The 19,358-nt window shown below is 44.3% G+C and overlaps 2 protein-coding genes across 4 annotated transcripts; one reads left to right on the top strand and one right to left on the bottom strand.

The window, feature by feature from the left end:
* Window positions 1-1,183: 1,183 nt before the first annotated feature.
* LOC112900090 (U-box domain-containing protein 9-like) lies at window positions 1,184-6,960 on the top strand. Of its 3 annotated transcripts, none has more exons than XM_025968823.1 (4): window positions 1,184-1,828; window positions 2,347-2,484; window positions 2,700-3,024; window positions 5,553-6,960. In XM_025968823.1, the coding sequence occupies exons 2-4, from the start codon at window positions 2,471-2,473 to the stop codon at window positions 6,636-6,638; spliced, it is 1,425 nt and encodes a 474-aa protein (XP_025824608.1). In that variant the 5' UTR covers window positions 1,184-1,828; window positions 2,347-2,470; the 3' UTR covers window positions 6,639-6,960. The 3 variants fall into 3 exon arrangements, with proteins under 3 accessions (XP_025824608.1, XP_025824610.1, XP_025824609.1); XM_025968825.1 differs by having other exon boundaries at window positions 2,660-3,024; XM_025968824.1 differs by having other exon boundaries at window positions 1,184-1,856.
* Window positions 6,961-8,169: 1,209 nt separating this feature from the next.
* On the bottom strand, window positions 8,170-14,097 carry LOC112899311 (cell division cycle 5-like protein). Its single transcript, XM_025967733.1, has 4 exons — window positions 13,602-14,097; window positions 11,138-12,862; window positions 9,688-9,969; window positions 8,170-9,418 (listed from the first exon to the last, which is right to left on the bottom strand). Exons 1-4 carry the CDS (start codon window positions 13,776-13,778, stop codon window positions 8,651-8,653), a joined length of 2,952 nt encoding a protein of 983 aa, XP_025823518.1. The 5' UTR covers window positions 13,779-14,097; the 3' UTR covers window positions 8,170-8,650.
* Between the last annotated feature and the right edge of the window lie 5,261 nt (window positions 14,098-19,358).

Raw genomic sequence — 19,358 nt, 5'->3', positions numbered from 1 at the left:
CCACTTTGACTCACCATCCAAGCACATGCTTATTTTTTTGCATATTATTATCCTTTATATTTTTCATTTTTAAATTTTTGGTATAGTCCTTTCAAGGTAACTTTGATGGATATTTTATCAATATACTTTTTAGTTTGTTTTTTTTTTAGGAGCTTTCAAATTTTTTTAAACTGCTATTAACATAGTCTCATTGTGCCGGTAACCTAATGGCAGAGCTTCGAGAGACGGTGTAGCCCAAGCAGTGTGTTGGGCGCGTGGCGGCCTCAGCCTGTTTGAGGAGAGAAAAAGAATCAAACTATTTTGGATTGAGGTTGAAGGACACTGGATCGTTGGATTGAATCCAACGCTTAAAGTACGTCCATTTAAAAAAAAAGCAATCGTAATCACCAAACTTCTATAAATGATGGGTAACCCCTCCATCCTACAAAGACTGATCGTTTAGCTTTAAATTTTATCCTATAAAATATGTTATTTTAGATTGTAGTAAAATTCATCTAATTAAAGCAATATCGAACACCAAGAAATAGTTGCATAGAGAAGGGTATGGAGCCAATCAAATACCTAAGTAGATGTTACTTTTCAGATTCCAATACATTTGCATTTATTGAGGATTTAAAGAACCAAATAAATAGTATGATCTTCAATCACAACTGCAATAGTTAATTAGGGGTAATATGATCATTTTCCACTAATAGTAATATATCTGAAATTTTTATAACGAACAGTCTTTATGGGACGGAGGGAGTATTTTATACTAACCCATCACCTTATTATAATTGCTGGTTAAGTTCCCCTTCTCATCACTAGAAAAGATTGTTTCATATATCATAGCTAGGTATCAAATATGTTGCTTTAACCGCTAATTCATATTGTAAAATTTTGATAAAGCCAACAAAAATTATAACATTATGGAACTACTATTTGGAAATATACTAATAGAGGATTTTTACTAATAAGTTTTTCAAACAGAGAATCTCAATGTGCAAGCAGCTATTTATGGTCAATACTAATGGTTTGTTTGGTATGACTCTGGAGCTAAACTCCACCAACTCCAATCAATTTTCTAGCCAAACACCTCAGCTCGTATGGAGCGCCCCCAACTTTGGAGCTGTAGTGCAGTTCTGAAGTACTTCTTTTCAACTCCAGAACTCTTAGATTGGACCTAGACGTGGAGTTCCAGTGCCACCCATTACAAAAAGATATTGTTTCTTTTCTCTCGAGCCCCATCCGCCTGCCTCCCATTGCGAGCCCCTCCGCCTCCCTCCCTTGCCGTAGCCGCAGCCTCTCCCCTGCGCCGCAACCGCTCCCCTGCGCCGCCGCGATTCTCCTCCGCCGCCGCTCCGCTGCGCCACCGCAGCTCCCCTACGCCGCCGCATATCTCATCCACCACCGCTCCCCTATGCCGCCGCGGTTCTCCTCCGTCGCCGCTCCCCTGCGCCGCCGCGGGTCTCATCCACCGCCGCTCCCCTCCGCCGCCGCGGCTCGTCTCCACCGCCACGGCTCGCCTCCACTGCCGCTCCGCTGCGGCGCCGTGGCACTCCTCCGCCGCCGCTCCCCTACGCCACCGCAGCTCCCTTCGCCGCCAGCACCACGAAGTCGCCGTGCGCGGCGCACTCGAACCCGCGCCCAGCCTCGGCCATCGCGAGCTGCGCGTGCACGTCGGGCGGCATCCGCGCCACCTCGGTCCACGTGCTCTTCTCGACGGCCATGACCAGGGCCACCCTCGTCTCGCGCTCCATGCCGCCGCCGAGCTGCACGAGCAGGAACCTCCTCATCAGCGGCTGCACCTTGCTCCAGTCGTTGGCAGCCACGTCGAACACAATCAACGGTGAGGAGAAGATAAAGGCAGAAAAAAAGTATGATATATGGGTCCCATCAACCAAGGACAACGATGGCAATACACTCTGAAAACTATATCTTTTGGTGTTGAGAACACCTCGTAGCTAAATACTACGTTCTGATAGCTCCAACTCCTCCATTCAGAACTAGCTCCACCTAAAATTTTAAAGTGGAGCTGGTTTAGACAGAGTTAGCAGAGTTGGAGCCATACCATACATACATGCTCTAACAATATTTCACTGCAAGCAATCCAAAATGTTACTATTTGTGACCAGATCTATCTTTAGAATATTATTGTTTACTATATCGTCTCCGTATTCCGTCGTCCCTACTGACAAATAATTTCTTATTCTATCCTCCTCTTATATTCATTTCTTGTATTTATAAATAATGGCCAAGCAGATCTAAACCAAAAAAATCATATCTCTACCAATAAAGATATTGTCAATTATATACATACATTTATACTTGTACTGAACCTACTCATGCTTTTGAAATTCTTTCCAGCATTCACACAGGCACATGCTTCACACCTTCACACCTACCAAGGCAGGAACTCAAAAGACTCCTCAAGATCTGCTTCCTGTCTGAATTTCATCTCAAGGCCATATAAAAAAAAACCAACATTTCCATGGGTAACACAGTGTAAGTTTTCAGCAGTAAAATATTTTCCTAGTCAATTTATTTTCTGCCCTCGCCTGTACTACGCTGTACGCCACCGGAATTTACAGCACTGATTGAGGAAGGCTTACGTGGCGCGCCGTGGTGGCCGCAAACCCCACCCAAACCGCTGAGCATTAATTAATTTATCTAATAATAGAAGGAAAAATAAAAGCCCCGGGTCCTTCCTCCCCTCGCAGCGCGGCGCAGACAATGGCGAAGCCGGCGCCCGCGGAGGAGGACGCGGCGGCGCTGCGGAGGCGGCTGCGGCGGTCCCTGGCGGCCGTGGCCGCGGGCGGCGCCGCAGCGGACGTGTACGACGAGGCGGCCGCGGCGCTCGAGGCGCTGAGGGAGGCGGAGCTCGGGACCGGAGGGAGGAAGGGCGGCGGCGGCGGAGGCGGGGAGGGGAGGCGGCCCGCTGCGGAGGGGGGAGAGGAGAAGGAAGCCGTCCCTGTGCCACCGCAGTTCCTGTGCCCGATCTCGTCCATGGTCATGAGCGACCCCGTCATCGTCGCGTCTGGGCAGGTGAGGAGCCAGCAGCGCTTCTTGACTGGTTTCGATTGTGTTCTTGGTGAATTCTGGTGCACCATTGCCGTGAAAATCATCTACTGGCCGCCATTGTTTTCTTGGTTGGTTGTTTTCTTCTTTTTTATCGAGTTGCTTTTGTAGTTGATTTTTGCTAGTGATTCGGTCATTTTAATCGATTCTTGGGCAGAATTGGGGTCCATTGCTGTTCTTCTATAGCATTTTGGTTCATCGAATCCATCACAATTAGAGCAAAATGGCGGCACTTCTCGTTTCTGGGGATTTGCGTGTGGTTTGTCCTGTGCAGAATTCATGTTGTACTTCTCCCGCGTGGGAGTACATGAAACATGACCATTACTGCTCTATAGTACGTTTCCCCATCGTGTTTCCAATAGTACGTTCTTGTACATGTTTACTAATCTCTGTGGTTACAGTAAATTGTCTGTTTAAGGCTAAGACTTAATACGTGATCAGCCGTGGCTCTGCTTTGCTTTGGGTAAACTATTATCTGTCCGTTGCACGGAGTTTGGAGTATCCAAATCTAACAACCGCAAATGTCACATTTGGTACATTTTGGTATTGGTTACTTGTATATTTACATATGTCCATCTCCGTCCTTATAACAAAATGGGTAGTATCAGCTAGTATTTCATAGAGGCTTAGATTGCAGATCTGCTTGGATTTGGGATGGTTTCCATTTTTTGTGATTGAAAGTATATTTTTAAATTAGTTTCCTTTCCTGTATAAGTTATAGATTCATGTTAATTTCATTCAATATATCTGTAAATCTGCGGTTAGCAAATACTAGAATTAGTTGGGTTTCTTCCCTGTGAAACATGAGAATTGAATGGTTGCTGAACAGAGTCTTTGTTTCCATGTGTTACTTGTTTGGTACTTGGTACTGGTTGCACTGCTTAATTTCTCCATTGACTGTGTAGTATGGTTTCTATACTTCACCAGCAAGTAAAGATCACAATTTTTCAGTATCTTAAATTTACATGACAAAACATGCTTCCCACCATTACTACTTAGCCCACAAGGTCCAAGAGGACTGTACTTCTTTAACTTTTGCATGTACCAACCATTTATGTTACGGCGCTGCTAGCGCCCGGACGTCCGATGGGGAATTTCTCATCGGACGCTTCGTCACAACATTGAGAATTCACTAAGGTAACATCGGACATCACCTCTTGCAACATACGAAATCATACGTAAAATTGACTATAACATCTGATTCTGAGATATAAAATTCCCACCGCAACATGTACATCATGTCTCGTGCAACATCCACTCAAGATGGTAACATGCAGAAACAATGTTTGCAACATTGACACTTACATTTTGGAACATCCAAGATTATATGTTGCAACATCAGAAATCACAAATTGAAAACATCGAATAAAAACCGATCACTCGTTGAAACAGCATAAATCATCTCTTGCAACATCCAAAAAAAATCTTTGCAACATCTCATCTCGGCACCCTACGGCTGTCCGGCGTTCCACCCTGTGCATGCATCCCGCCGACGCCTGCCCGCCGCCAGCCACCGGTCGCCCGCCCCTGCCGCGCCGGGCGGACGCTCACCTCTGGCCCTAGAGAAGCTGCCCCTGCACACGCGCCAACCCCTCCCTCCTGCCACGGAAAAATCGAGCGCCTTGAGTAGCCATCGCTGGAGGAGATGACTTCTACGACTTCGTGCATGCGGGTGCTAGAGGCTGCTGCGGGGGCGCGGTCCTACCCAACGAAGCGCTCCCAAGGCGTCGGGGGTGAGATACGAGCACACCGACGGCGGAGGTCAGGCTGAGCTTGGCAGCGTAAGCCAGCTGACGCCATTGATGAAGACGCCTGGGGAATGGATCAGAGCAGCCTGGGGGAAAAGACGAAGGAAACAGTGGTGGGCTGTTGGCCGGACTTGAAAAGACACGCCCTAACTCCAATGAAGGAAAAGCCTAGGTCCGTGTCGTTGGGTCCGTGCCACGTCTTGTCTGGAGCGAGACGCGTGTCCGGGCTGTCAGTATATTTTTATGAAATTTTGGCTACAGTAGTACTTACTATGAAGATCATGTGTGTCTATGTATCTTTCCATATAATTATTTGTAATAATACAAGTTCAAGGTTTGAAAATGCTTGACCAGATACAGATATTCAAGTGATATTCATAATTTGTAACAAAATGTCATAGATCCATAGGTTGATGATATACTATGTGATGCTTGGATGTAGTTCATTTTTTTTCTTTGTGTTTTGCATGATAGCCTTCTATTATTCACATCACATTCATCTCTGACAATTCAACATGTTGGATTTCATGCTTGTACTATAGTAATGTCTAGCTTTAAGTGATTGAAACTTTGCGACTTTTCAGCTGAATCATTGCATCAACATCCAACAACTCACGTAGTATCAATTTCTATGTGGTTGTAGTTTTAGGTGATCAAGAGATAAGAAATTTCCAAGCAATTGAAAATTAGCAAAGCTGAATTATTGATAGCCTGGGCATTAATAATATTATTTTTCTGTCCATACAGACCTATGACCGTCGATCCATTGAGGAGTGGTTCAGTGCAGGAAACCAATTGTGCCCACAGACTCAGCAAGCTCTTCTGGACACAACTCTAATTCCTAATCACCTTGTTCGAAGCATGATATTACAGTGGTGCACAGAGAACAGATTTAATCTGCCACCAGTTGAGAACCAAGAGGAAAACAATGTTACCAACAGTGACCAAAAGACATTTGATGAAATATTCAAAAAAATCACTTCCTCAGCAAAAAGTACTGAAATGAGGCAAGCAATCAAGGATCTTCGACTGATTACAAAGCAGAACAGCGATTTCAGAGCTGTTTTAGGAGAGAGGCCGGATTACATCTCACGAATGATCTTTGCTCGATCCACCCCAGGATTGCAAAACGATCCACAAGTTCTGGAGGACATGGTGACTATAATTCTCAACTTTTCACTTCATGAAAGTAACAAGAAGGTTATTGGAGATGACCCAGAAGCAGTCCCTTTTCTGATATGGGCATTAAAATCGGGAGATATGGGGAGCCGTGGCAACTCTGCAGCTGCCATCTTCACTCTGTCAGCACTCGACTCCAACAAGGTGAAAATCGGGGAGCTTGGGGCAATGGGACCTTTGGTTGATCTTCTCGACAATGGCAATATCATAGCAAAGAAAGACGCAGCATCAGCAATTTTCAATCTTTGTCTGCTCCACGAGAACAAGTCAAGAGCTCAAAAAAATGGGATTGTGGATGTAGCAATGAGAGCCATCGATGATCAGTTACTTGTCGATGGGTCCCTGGCTATACTGGCTTTGCTATCGAACAACCATGAGGTGGTGGAGATGATCACCGAGTTTGACGGCACTGCTTGCATGCTCCGTGCAATAAGGGAGAGTGAGTGCAGCCGCAGCAAAGAGAACGCGGTGGTGGTTCTCTTCGCGATCTGCATGTTCAACCGGACGAAGCTGAAGGAGGTCGAGGCTGATGAGAAGGTAAACGGCTCACTGGCTTTGCTCGCTCAGAGTGGAACCTCAAGGGCGAGGAGGAAGGCTGTGGGGATCCTTGAGAAGATGAAGAGGAACATGCACAACAGGCATAGTTCCTGCTAGGGTCTGACAATAAAGTTGCCGCTAAAGGAAAGAAAGAGGGTCTTCATTTGGCGTATAGATATCATAATACATAAGTATAGTAGCTATTTTCCCGTTTCAGTGTACAGGCATGTTGAAGATGCAGAGCTAGTTGTAAAGGTTTTGTCTTTGTTGGAACTGTCGGTTCTTGGTCATTTTGAACGTAAGCCGTAGCTTATGCTCAAAATTTTGCTTAAATAGTAGTTACTTCTTTTTGTTACTAGAAATTTCTTTTGGCGACAAACTTATCTTGGTGCGTGCGTCAGGTAGCTTTCAGACAATTTGGGATGGTAATTTAAATTTCTATCTACGTTCCCAACAGATGCTTGGATGTATACCCAAAAACTGCTCTGAATTCAGACAACCAACAGGATGCAGATTCAGGAGGGTGCTTATCAGGAAAAGCTGAAGCTAGGCGCCAAACTGCACTGCAGAACCATTCCAGTTTCCAGGCATGATTACTATTACCAAATGCCACATGAAACTGTCACGCCACTGATTTAGGCCTTTTTTAGTACAATAGCAGGCATGCTTGACAGGCACCATTAACTACTCCATCCGTTCCAAATTGTCGATCGTTTTGGCAAATTAAGAAGTTGTGTAGTGTATGTAGACACAATGTATATTTAGATGCTTATATCTCTATATTTGCTACAACAAACTACAATTTAAAACGGATGGAGTAGAATTGTCAAGCTTCTGACCATGGAGGTGTCGATGACACATCTAGCCCCCCTTGAAATGCGGAATGTCTTTCCGCGGTCATATGGGATCCATAATGATTCAAGCGAAATTTCCGCGACCCAAAAGGAACTCTAATCTCTTCTAATAATGAAAAGGAGAGCAGCTACTAATCTGTTTTTTTAAAAAAAGGTCTAATGTTTCTCTTTTCCCTTTTCTTTTCTTTTTGACCAGGCTGTGGTGTCTCCTTTTTGCTAAAACCACGCATTGCGAATAGGGAAACGTAAAAGGCATAGCATGCGTTCTGATCTGATGGTGATGCAGCATCATGGCATGCGGGTCCTTGTCCTTCAATCCAAATGGTAAATAAACAAAGAAGAAAAAAGAAAGGAGAATAGCACTCATACTGTCGTACGGCACGGCACGTTTACCAAGCATCACGAGGCCGGGAAAAAAAAGTTATTGTTTGGCATAGCAACGTGTTGGGAAATCTTTCTTTGATTCTACTTCTAAAGATTATTGAAAGCAGCAGCAAAATTGCCAGATCACGCTGTAATGCTCACATTTTTAAAAAAGATAAAGGAAAATCAAGCACAAAGATAAGTGGGAACGGATCCCATCATAATGTATTAGATGTATCGCTGAAATTGCAATTGCACACATGGCAGCCACTTTGCTCCCGATTACATATGGCAGAGCAGCAACAACAGAAAAACAAACCCCACAGCAAGAAAAATAGGTGGTGCCAGAAGAGCTGGGATCAACCACATCGCACAATCTCTAGCATAGTTTTCGTCTTCCGCCATATAAAGCCAACCAAGGAGCAGCGAAGTTGATTTAAGACAAATTCAATAGGTGATCTAGAAATGGAAATTAACATGTGAGAAAAAGCTATGCGATCCAAAAGGTTGCAAACCCCACCACTATTGGAAGGGTTCCACAGTTCCAACCATTTTTCCGAAACCCGACTAGTCTCCACCAGCAAAAAATGTAAAATGTTCAGTGCATGGCTCAACGATGTGGGTTCACAAATCTAGTAAGCATCCAAAGAAAATGACTGGATCAACATATTACAGGATCTGACATCTGTAGAGTCCCCCAGCAATAATGGGTGTAAAATGCTGGGAAAAAACTAGGCAGCTCTGCATCTATGAGAGTTCAGTTGGCTTCACACATGATACTACCAACATGGTGTTGTCTCAAGCATATTTTAGCAGTGCATTTGAGACTCTTCATTTTCCTTTGACATGGATCGCCTTCATTACCTTGTCCGGTACTGACTTCAGCTTCAGAAAAAGTGCAACGAACAATATTCACTCAGGAACCATGTCATTCTGCTCATTTGTGACAGCACCATCTGAGGATAAAGCAGCATTTCCTTCACTGGCACCAACCAATGGAATGCTATTCTTGCCATCTTCCTGATTGCCAGCATCCACGAGCAAACTGCCACTGGCATTGTCCTGACTTTCTACCTTGGATGCATCGACCATATCACATGCTTCACCATTCGTGGTGACACCATCACTACTTGGAGCATTAGAAGAGTTCTCTTGAGCAGAAGCTTCAATGATATCCCCTTGAGTATCTGGTGCTGGGGGAATAGGACCAACGAATTCCCCATCTACATTATTGTTGTCCACGTCCATCTGATCCTCATTGATTTGCTTGCTTCCTGCAGGGGCAGGCTCCTCATCAGTAACACTGTTCATATGTTCTTTCCCCACTTCAACATTACGTATTCTTTCATTTTCTTCTTCAGCAGCACAATTCTGTGCTGCAGCCTCCTCTCGAGCACGATTTTCTGCTTCTATTGCCTCCTGTTTCCTAAGTTGAATCTTGTGCTCCTCAAGCTGTTCTTGGATTCTATGGTAAACAGACATCAAATCACCATAGCGGCTTTGGAGTGTTCGTTCTAAAGCTTTCTGTTTATCCACTTCTTCAGTCAAGTTTCTGACACGGTAGGAAGCTGCCAACTGTTCTTGTTTCTGGAGCTCTTGGAAGCATTCAAGTTCTGTTGCAGCAGTATCCATCTGTTTGAATGTGTCTTGGACCTGCGACCACAGTTTCCCAGCCCGTACCTAAAGATTCAAAAAAAAAGAGCAAGTCAAAGGATCAGCATTAAGACATGGTAATACAGAAATACAATGCAATTTACAAAGCCAGTATCAGGTGAAAAGCGGAGCCAACTTTGGAGCATGAAAACTGTTATGTCAGAAGTAAGGAATCACTAAAGATATTGCCCACTCTGCACATAACGTAGCACTGGTGTATGACACACTGCCTAAAAGAAGGTACGCAGTCAAGTATAGACACACTCCAATGCAGATGATGCATGATCTCAGCTTACCTGGTACCCTTGTGTCAGAAGTTTGATCTTCTGCTCCAGACGAGAAGCCTTCTTAGCTTCCTCGTCCATTCTCTTCTTCACAATTTCAAACTCATTTTGCAAAGCGGATAACTTATCAGCGTTTCCAGCGACACTGGCAAGACCATAGCTGTTCTTTGTAGGAAAATACATAAGGTCCTCTTGGCACGCATCATGAGCTTTCACAAAATCCTCAAAAGATTCGTTTTCATGCCCCATGGCCACACGAAGATACTGAATTTCCTCTTGAACCAAAGAACTAGCCTGCAAACAAAAGAAATGCAGCCATATGAACACCTTCCTCATCATTACATGACATTACTATTCACAGGATAGTAATCAATTAAAAAGAGAAAAATACAAACAAACTAGAAGGTGATCAATTTAAGAAGTAATTAAGTGCTATATGTGATATGTCAAGGTAAAGTACATATCATAATAATACGAAACAACACATTTTTGTTCTCTTCCAGATGATGATAGGAACATTTAAGTTTTAGATCTGAACTGCACTCTGCAAATTGCCGCTCTAGAAAATCTCTCTAGTTTACATAATTCATTTCCAGCTATTAAGTGCTCCTTCCTCCATGAAACACAATTTCTCAATGAAACCTTAGCCTTTCAGTTAAAGGCTGAAAGGTACAAGAACTTTCTCTTCACCTACATTCTGCATGAAGATCATGCATATCAAATGGCCTTAGATCATTGGGAACATTTCCATCTTCTTTATGTCCTCAAACAGTACTGGATCATCTATAGGAATCAAGGGAAACCAAGTGTAGCTTTTTGTCTGACATTACACCTATCTGCCTGCTATACAAATCTGCATATTGATAAAATACTAACAGAAGTCAAGGAAGGCATTAAGAAACTTCACTGGGTGACCCATTTTGTTTGAACTATCCCTATGGTTCAAAAAATTATCCCAAAAGTAAGGCCATCATTAAATATTAGATCCGGACCAAGCCATGTCAAACAGTACATAACTAGAGTTCGGCCATTCCCTTTTAATCATCACCTCTATGATTGTGTTGCACCCAATACTTTTGAAGTTTTGATAAAGATCAAAATGTTAATTATTTAAAAGCACATTCTTCTGTGAATCCTGAACCACACCATAATATTCCTACTACATACACACTTGCACAGCTACCAGTACAAAAATTCATGTCCTTTTCATGCCAACCCATGTCCAGAAAAATATCCATTAATCACTAAATCAGTACTAAATATAGAGAATTTTGACAGTCTCAGGAGGTAAACATGATTCACATCTGCTACCCTATTATATCACATCTCATCAAGATAATTAGCAAGGTACAGCGAACAAATTTATAAATCAGGTCTACTGAAACAAAACAAAGTACAATCAGGGAAAATGGCGATAAGATCATCATCACAATAAATTCAATAGCAAGAAAAGAAAATGTACCTCTTTTAATTCATCCTCATCCAAATCCTCAATTTCAGGAACCGCTGCCGCATTTGCCTGCCTCTTGTTCCCTTTCTTTTTCTCTTTTTGAGTTTTTTCATCAAGGGGGTATTTAGCATTATCATGCTCAAGGAGCCTAAGGAGTTCCTCATTTATTAGATCATCAGCCTGTTCAAGTGATGTTGGAGGCACAAAGGTACTTCTGCTTCTGCTCTCACCACCTTTAATCAGAGACTGCCGGAGAACCTCTACTGAGGCAGCAGGTGGCCTAGGCAGACTTCTCTGCAACACTTTGGATCTCTTTCTAAGCAATGCCTCCTGCCTTGCTTGTTCCTCGGCCCTCTCTCTCGCTAGCCTGTCCGACATATCCTCTTCAATTCTCTCTTCAGCTTCTTCCTTTTCATCCTCTGTGATAGGTGGCATAACTATCTGGTACTCATTCTTAGGCTGTGGAATAGAAGCAAAACCAGATCGCAGACTCCTTCTTAGCTCAGCTTGTCTACGAAGCTCAAGCTTAGCACTGTCCTGCAACTCCACCTCTTCATTTATGCGGAGCTCATCTCGAAAGGGTGTAGCTTTTGGAGTTATAACAAAGGAATTTCCATCTCTGGAGGGCGTCATGCCAACCCGTGGGGTCACACCAGGACCGGGGCTTGCCAATGCCAAGGGTGTCGCCATGGGGTTTGGAGTCTGTATCTCCTTACGTGGTGTAACACCAGAGAAATCTGATGGATGAAGATCTGGGTTATCCCCTCCTAAAAGAGGTGTTTGTGACTCCCTCAAACGTGCAAGATTTTCTGCCTCCATCATAATAGCATCACCCTTACCAGCTGGAGTTCTCTGTGGAGTTCGCAATGGTGTCATACCAAGCCTTGGAGTCTGGGAATAGCTGGATAGCAAGGCTCTTGTGGCAGTACTTCCTTCGCCAAGCTCCTCAGCTAGAGCAGGATCACCAGCACTACCCATCTTTGCTATCTCCTCTAACTCATGATCAGAAATTTGTGGTGGCGGAAGCATTAGTTTGGACCTTCTTGTGACAGCTTCAGGGTCATTGAGTTTATTGGCTTGCATTATTGCAGCTGGGGCATCTTGCCGCTGCAGAATCTTGTTCCTGGCAATATCTTGCTTTCTCAATTGTGCCTCTATATCCACTCTCCGCTTCCCTTCAAGATCCTCAATAGTAGTTGGAAACTGCACATGCTCAGGTGGCTTGTCCTCACCAACCGTATCATAAAAGCCTGGAGGTGGCCTCTTTTCGAAAGGGATCTCAGCATTGTAATCAATACCCTTCCTCTTTCTCTTCCGCTGCCGTGTATCAATGCCAGCCGCCTTCAGCTCTCTCCTTTTTTGCAGTGAAGCAAGCCGCCTAGCCTCTTCAAGTTGCTTCTCTCTTGCTTTTCGTTTAGCCTTTTTGCCCCTGGTATTAGCTAATCGAGCCCTTGCCTCAGAAAGCATCTCCTTTTCATCTTCATCCATATCGACAGGATCAGGACGAGCAGGTTTTGACTCGGGATTTGGATCAATCTCACCAGGTCGCAACTTCCTCGGGTCATCATTAGGTTCATAATTCTCATCTTTTGCACAAGCAGCATCAAGCAGCTTCTCATAACGCTCAAGGCACTGAGATGGTGTCCGACCAACAATAGGTGCAATGGTCCTCCATTGTGTAGGCATGAGTTTAGCAAGATGGAGTAGCTTCTCATCCTCTTCCCTTGTCCATTCAGTCTGTAGTCAACAAAAAAGAGTAGATAGAGTATACGAAAATGGAAGAATCAATGTCATTGTGGCATGATAAAGAAATCAAAGGCACATAAATATCATGGGATGATTGGGGGTAATTAAGATAACTGTATTCATTGATTGTAGAAGGCATGCCCTGAAGTGATCGCTCTGTTTATTTCAGTTTTAACCAAACTATACCAAATACAGCACGAACTAGATAAGAAAAAATCGCTGATTTTGAATAGAAGTTCCCATGTCTGCATTTTGCAATGAAGTTCATGATTCCAAAATAATATTATATCAGTTCAGTTGAAGTTTGAGTTTAGGTATATATCCAACGAAAAATGTGCTCGCATATACTACTAAAGTTGTGTTATAATGCAGTCTAGAAGTTCTCAAAAGTTAATGAAGACAGGTGCAGACATTTTCTGTATCAATGTAAAATTCAAGAGCTAACACCATCGCATCTGGGAAATTTTGGAAAACTCTCGACCATTTGCAAGAGTCAGGGCATTTTCAAAAAAAAAATGTACGATGGGCTTATGCCCATCTTCAGTACCAAATGTGACCATGCTTTACAGTAACATCAGTCAATCATGAACTGTGTTCATCTGTCCTAAAAGTAGTGCCTGACAGCTAAACCTACAAACACCCGTACGAGCACAAATCTTTGGGTTCGCTAGAGATGCAGGCAGCAGAGAGGGGGATACTGCAGGTGGCGGGGCTGAGAGTTGCTTCTTACCTTCTTGATGGATGGGTCGAGCCACTCGTACCAGCGGGCCTTGCACTGCTTGGCGGACTTGCGGACGAGCAGCGACGAGATGCGCGCCCACTGGTTCTTGCCGTACTTCATGACGGCCGCCTTGAGGATCTCATCCTCCGTGTTCTTCCACACGCCGCCCTTTATCATGATCCTCATCTTGACCCCCTCCTTCCCTCAGCCTCCTCCCACGGTTTTCTCCTCCGTAGAGGGCAGAGTGGTGGTCTCCGGCTTCCGCCGCGGTCGGCTCCCGGCGGGGTCGGGCCGCTCCGGCGAGACGAACCGACCCCCGCCTGGGTTCTAGGGTTCCGTCAAGGCGGCGGCGGCGGTGGAGGTTAGAGGGAGGGGTCGCGCGCCCGCACTGCGGTTTTGGTGGGAGGGGCTCCGCGTGGATGGGAGTTACGCCGGCGGGGCGGGGTGGGTGGTGCGGCGCAGACGGCGGCGGCGGTGGGGTGGGCCGGGATGGGGGAGGGGAGGGGAGCAAAACGGGCGGAGAGGAGGAACGGAGCGGGAGGTGGAAGGGGACGAAACGATGTCTGCTCGGCTCGGTTTTGGGCTTGGGCTTACAGACTCTGCTTGGCGCGGTCGCGTCGTGGGCCTCATGGCGGTTTGGTCGAAATGTCGTCTAGCCCACCCACCCATCACCCCAGCAGAGGTCCGGCAAACGGCTCGTGTCCCACGTTTATTAGGTGCAGCGGACGAATCTGCCTTTCCTTCCTAAATAATAAAACCGTTCGTCTGGACTTCTCGAACTCGCGACACCGGACGTACCTACCTGGCTGGTTTCTCTAAGTTTTTCTCCTTTTCAATATTTATTTTGGCTGAAACTTTCAAAAATAAATTACAAAAAAATTCATAAACTGAAAAACTCAATTTTGATTAGATCTACATGATATGATATAATTTAGTAAAAAGATTATTTTACTTTTAGACATATACTTTTCTTTTCTGTAATTAATTCATAGCTACAGTTCTGTGGTCCAATTATGGTAAAATTTTTATGGTAGGCTAATCATTATATGCTTGAGCTGTATTAAAAATTTGATGCTCATTGGATCATGTATGCTTGAGCAATCGAAGACTTTATCTCTGATATAGCTTGGAATTTAGTTGCTCAAGTATATATGATTCAATAAGTATGAAATTTTTACTAAAGCTCAATGATTAGCTCACCATAAAAATTTCACCATAATTGGACCACGGAAACTGTAGCTATGAATCAATTACAGAAAAGTATATATATATATCTAAAAGTACAACAAAATTTTTTTATTAAATTATATCATATCATATGTTCATTACATAAATCTACTCCTGTGGAGTCCAACAAAATTGGATTTTCTATTTTATGATTTTTTATGATTTACTATGATTTTCCAAAGATTCAACCAAAATAAATATAAAAGAAAAAGGAGAAAAACCACTGAGAGAAACCAGCTAGAGAGGTCATGTGTCCGGTATCGCGAGTTCGAGAAGTTGTGGCGGATGGTTTCATTATCTATGGGAGGAAATTGTTGACGTTTCTTATGTCCAATAGAATATGCAATACGCACGGAATCATCGTAATAGCACTTCACCTTTGGAGTATTCCAGGGTATCGTAAATTTTCTCGAGGAAGCATTATGGTTTAAAGAGTATCGGAGAAGCGAATGATAAACTTTACTAGAGTTATCAACCAATCAACTTAGTGAGGTAAACCAGATATGATAAGATAAGATAATGGCCAAGTGTTGACCATCTGACACAGGAGACTCTAAACCTTATAGCGGTAAGCAGCTGGGAGGAAAACGATCGAGAAACTCCTAAAACACTTCTAAACTAACAAGCTAGCCTTACTAGATTAAACCTTGCTTCTAACTTATTATCGGGAACCAAAAGCTTACTTAGGCGGCTAGAGAGAGGAAGGACTGTAGAAAGGGGTGGGAGGGGAGTCCAATGGCAAACAGCAAATACTGCTACCAAAATACCCGAACATGGTGGACTACGAGGGACGGACATGGCTATCACCACCTGCCGCCTGCCACACTATTCCGTGGGATGGAACACACTTTCTATCTAACACTAAGCCAGACACCATGTCTACACTCGGCGCTCGGTGTTAGGATTCTCTTGTGACCGACAAGAGAAATCCCTCTCAACCTAGGGAACTAACTTGAGCCCCCTAGTCTGGGCGAGAAAACCCGTAAGGTAAGATCCTGATAAACAAGAAAGATAACAAAGTCTAAGCTAGAGGAAAGAACTTTAGCACACAAGCTGGATAACTTGGAAAGATAAATAAATGCGGAAAGTAAAGGCTGACTCGAAAAGTAAAGAAGATAAATTATATTGATAAAATATCAAAGGGAAAGATACAAGAGCTATACCAGACTTCCGATGATGACTCCGGAATCCCGAGACAAGCTCAACTCGACTCTAACTCCCAGACTACTAAATCAAACTCTAGAAAGTGAAATGAGAGAAGAGAACTCCTTGGTGTGTCTTTACAAGCTATGATGCCCCTCTATTTATAGTGTGGAGGTGCTGAGGTGGATGTCGATAAAAGAATTATGACAGTTGCATGAATCCTAAGATGGACGGCCTGGGATGGTAGCTGCGTGGCACCGCCCTTCTCCTAGATGATGCACTCGTGGTGTCAGTGGAGGTGGCGTTTGTCTGAAGCGGAGCAATGGAGGCCGGCCGGCCTGGTCAAGGCTGGTCAGCCTGACTCTAGCACGTCTCGTCCATCTGTTGCACCGACTTGATGATCAACGCTTGCATGTCATCTTGGGAGGCTGTTTTCAGATGTTTGCCCGAGTCTTGCATGCAGGTGGGCCCTTCAATCCATGGTGAGTGCCTTTCGGGTCATTGGATCAAACCGTCTTTAAGTGCACAGCTCATGATTAGTTTGAGTGTTTTTCTTTTGCCCTAGATCAATGACGTGGCCATTCGTGGAGGTGCCAGGCCAGCTGGCCTAAGGGAGGCCGGTTGGCCTCGGTTTTCACCCATTTTGCGTGAAATTTATGCTACATACTCCTGTAATCATAACTCATCCAAAACTTGTGAAACTTTATTAGTTTACATAAAATATGTATAGAACATGGTGCAAAGCTCTATTTATTTCCGAGAAGTTGACGAACAAAGTGTGATTCAATGGCCATCAACACAACCCAAGCTTAAACTTTTGCTCGTCCTCGAGCAAAGCTAAAACTTAGGCTCAGTGGATCAGGAGTTGCTTCGATGTTCACACCCTGCAGGTACCTTGCGCACAACATATTACTGTACCCGTATGTACATTGAATAAGTTGGTTTGTACCTTGGTTTTCAGAGTGTGGGGCTTATTCACGTTTCATCCCTCGTCTTGGGCGGTTGAGAGACTGAACAGTCTTCACCAGAATATTTCCTGCTTTCTGTTTAGGTTCCTATCTTGGATTTTCTTGCAAGTTTTCAAAAGAGGTTCAAGATTCCCCAATGGTGCTCTCAAATCGCTCAAGGTGTATAGTCCTTACCATGGTCGAAAATTTTGACCATCTTCTTCCTTCTTCTAAGGCTGATATGTGGAGTTTCATAGGTAGGAAGAGTGTAGCATACATTGGTTACCTTTATCGCTGAGCCTAAGAGTGGTTCGCAAGAGGTCGATACCCGTTCAAATTCCGATCTTATGGAATGGATAATGTTTAGGGGAGATGGAAAAATGGACCCACACTTTGGAATTTTTTTTGTCTTTTATTTGTACTCCTCATTTATGAATTTTTGGAGATGTATGGGTCTTGGTCTCCTCTTTTCTTTGCCTCATTCATCTCTCTCTCTCTCTCTCTCTCTCTAGAAGATGACCCATACTCTCTTGGCTCATGTAGAACATTGGAATTGAGTATTTATTGGAGTAGACCTTTCTTGGATGGATGGGTTCGTCGTGGAGATTTTGGGCTGTGTTGTGAATGGGATTGTCTAGTGAATGTGGATGTCAATACCCGGAGTAGGTGATTGATGCACTAGATATTTTGAGGCTAGCAAAACAATGGGTACGCAAAGGAGAAAGATATCCCTGAGGTGGTCAGTTGTAGGTGGGGTGCTGCTGAGATCAGGAACTCGAAGGTGCAAGGAACACAAGATTTAGACAAGTTCGGGCCACCGAGAGCGTAATACCCTACATCCTGTGTGGTGGTTTGTATTAGGTGTTGATGTTTTTTAGGATCCCAGCCCGCCCTTATATAGTCTGGGGGATAGGGTTACATGGAAATCCTAGCCAGATAAGAGCTTAGGAATCCTACCTGAGTACTACTCGGGTAGTTTCCTTCTGTTCCGACTAGTCCTACTACGGTATGAGTAGCTACAACTGAGCCTTATGTTGAATCTTAGAATCAGGCTGAGGGTCAAATTAGTTTTGAGTCTTCCATCCTTGTCTTCCAAAATTTTTTAAAAATAAGCCATTGATGACACGTGCCCCATGGCCCCCGAGATTACTGCTCAAAACGAATCTTATCCCGTAAAAAACTCTTCTAATTCTGTACAGTAAACTTGGGCTCGCTGCTGGTTATTTAACCGTGCGGTGACCTAGGGTTTTACTCGCCCTTTCACTTGTGCTTTTTACTGCTCGAGCCTTTCGTCTTCCTCTATCTTGCAGCCGCCGCCACTTCTAGAGTTAGATCTAGGTCATTTGCATTGCAAGAAGTAGTCATCCAGTTCATCCTTCCCCCCAAAAGCCTTGCTCCGCCGCCTCTCTCATCGTAGCCCCCGAGCGTATGCGAGTGAAGCATCTCGTGACCACAAGGATGGCCAGCAACAAGCGAGGTGCCTCCAAGGGGAAGAAAAAGGAGTGTAATGCCGCCACCACCGCTAGAGATATGTGGAAACCAAGTAAGTGCTCCAAAGCTAATCTCCAGGCCCTCGTTGATGAGGGTTTTCTCCAGAGCAAGGAAGTCATCTAGTGGCGCCCTGCCACTAGGGATAAATGGCCATATGAAGGAGTTGATGAGATTGTTCTTTTTTAATACTTCGTCGAGCGAGGATTAGCCCTCCTGACTTTTGATTTTTTTATGTGGACTCCTCTTTTACTAAGAAATCCAGTTGCATCATCTTAATCCCAACTCCATCCTTCACGTTTCCATCTTTGTTCAGTTCTGTGAAGCATTCTTAGGAATAGAGCCACACTTCGATCTCTTCACCTATCTTTTCCACCTCAAGTCCCAACCCAACGATAAGGTCCCATACAAGGTCGGAGGTGCTGGGCTGTAGCTGAGGGAAGGGATGGAGAAAAAATACATCTCGTACAAATTCCCGAGTAGTTTGTCAGTGTGGAGAGAGAAGTGGTTCTACATCGAAAATCATGCGCCTTCCCTGCCAGAGAGGACCGTGAGAGCACTTTAGATCACGCATGAGTGGTCCAAGCCCTGCAGGGATGAAAGCCAGATCCCAGAATTGCTTGGTATGATCAAAAAGCAGAGGGATACGGGAGTTACTGGCATAGTGGTGATGTTCTCATGGATCGGTAGGCGGATCCAGCCACTGCAGAAGTGGGCAAGGTTTGGCTTCGACTATCTTGGATTCTTAGACCCTTCTCGATTTTTTGCAGAGCCGATTCAGCGATCAGATGCTGTAGTTCGAGCGAGCCGGGTACTCATGGGCGCTAAGATAGTGCCCTATGTCCCGAAGATGTACTCTGCTAAGGACCCTCCAAAGCATGAAAGCATGCGTATCCTTGTGTACTACAATCTTGTCTTGAATGATACTATAGAAGTATATAGTGGATGTATATAGAAGTAT

This window comes from Panicum hallii, chromosome 7, assembly GCF_002211085.1.
Source record: "Panicum hallii strain FIL2 chromosome 7, PHallii_v3.1, whole genome shotgun sequence".
In the NCBI taxonomy this organism is placed as follows: domain Eukaryota; kingdom Viridiplantae; phylum Streptophyta; class Magnoliopsida; order Poales; family Poaceae; genus Panicum; species Panicum hallii.
The sequence above is the reverse complement of the archived record's forward strand: the minus strand, read 5'-3'. Positions and strand labels throughout refer to the sequence as shown.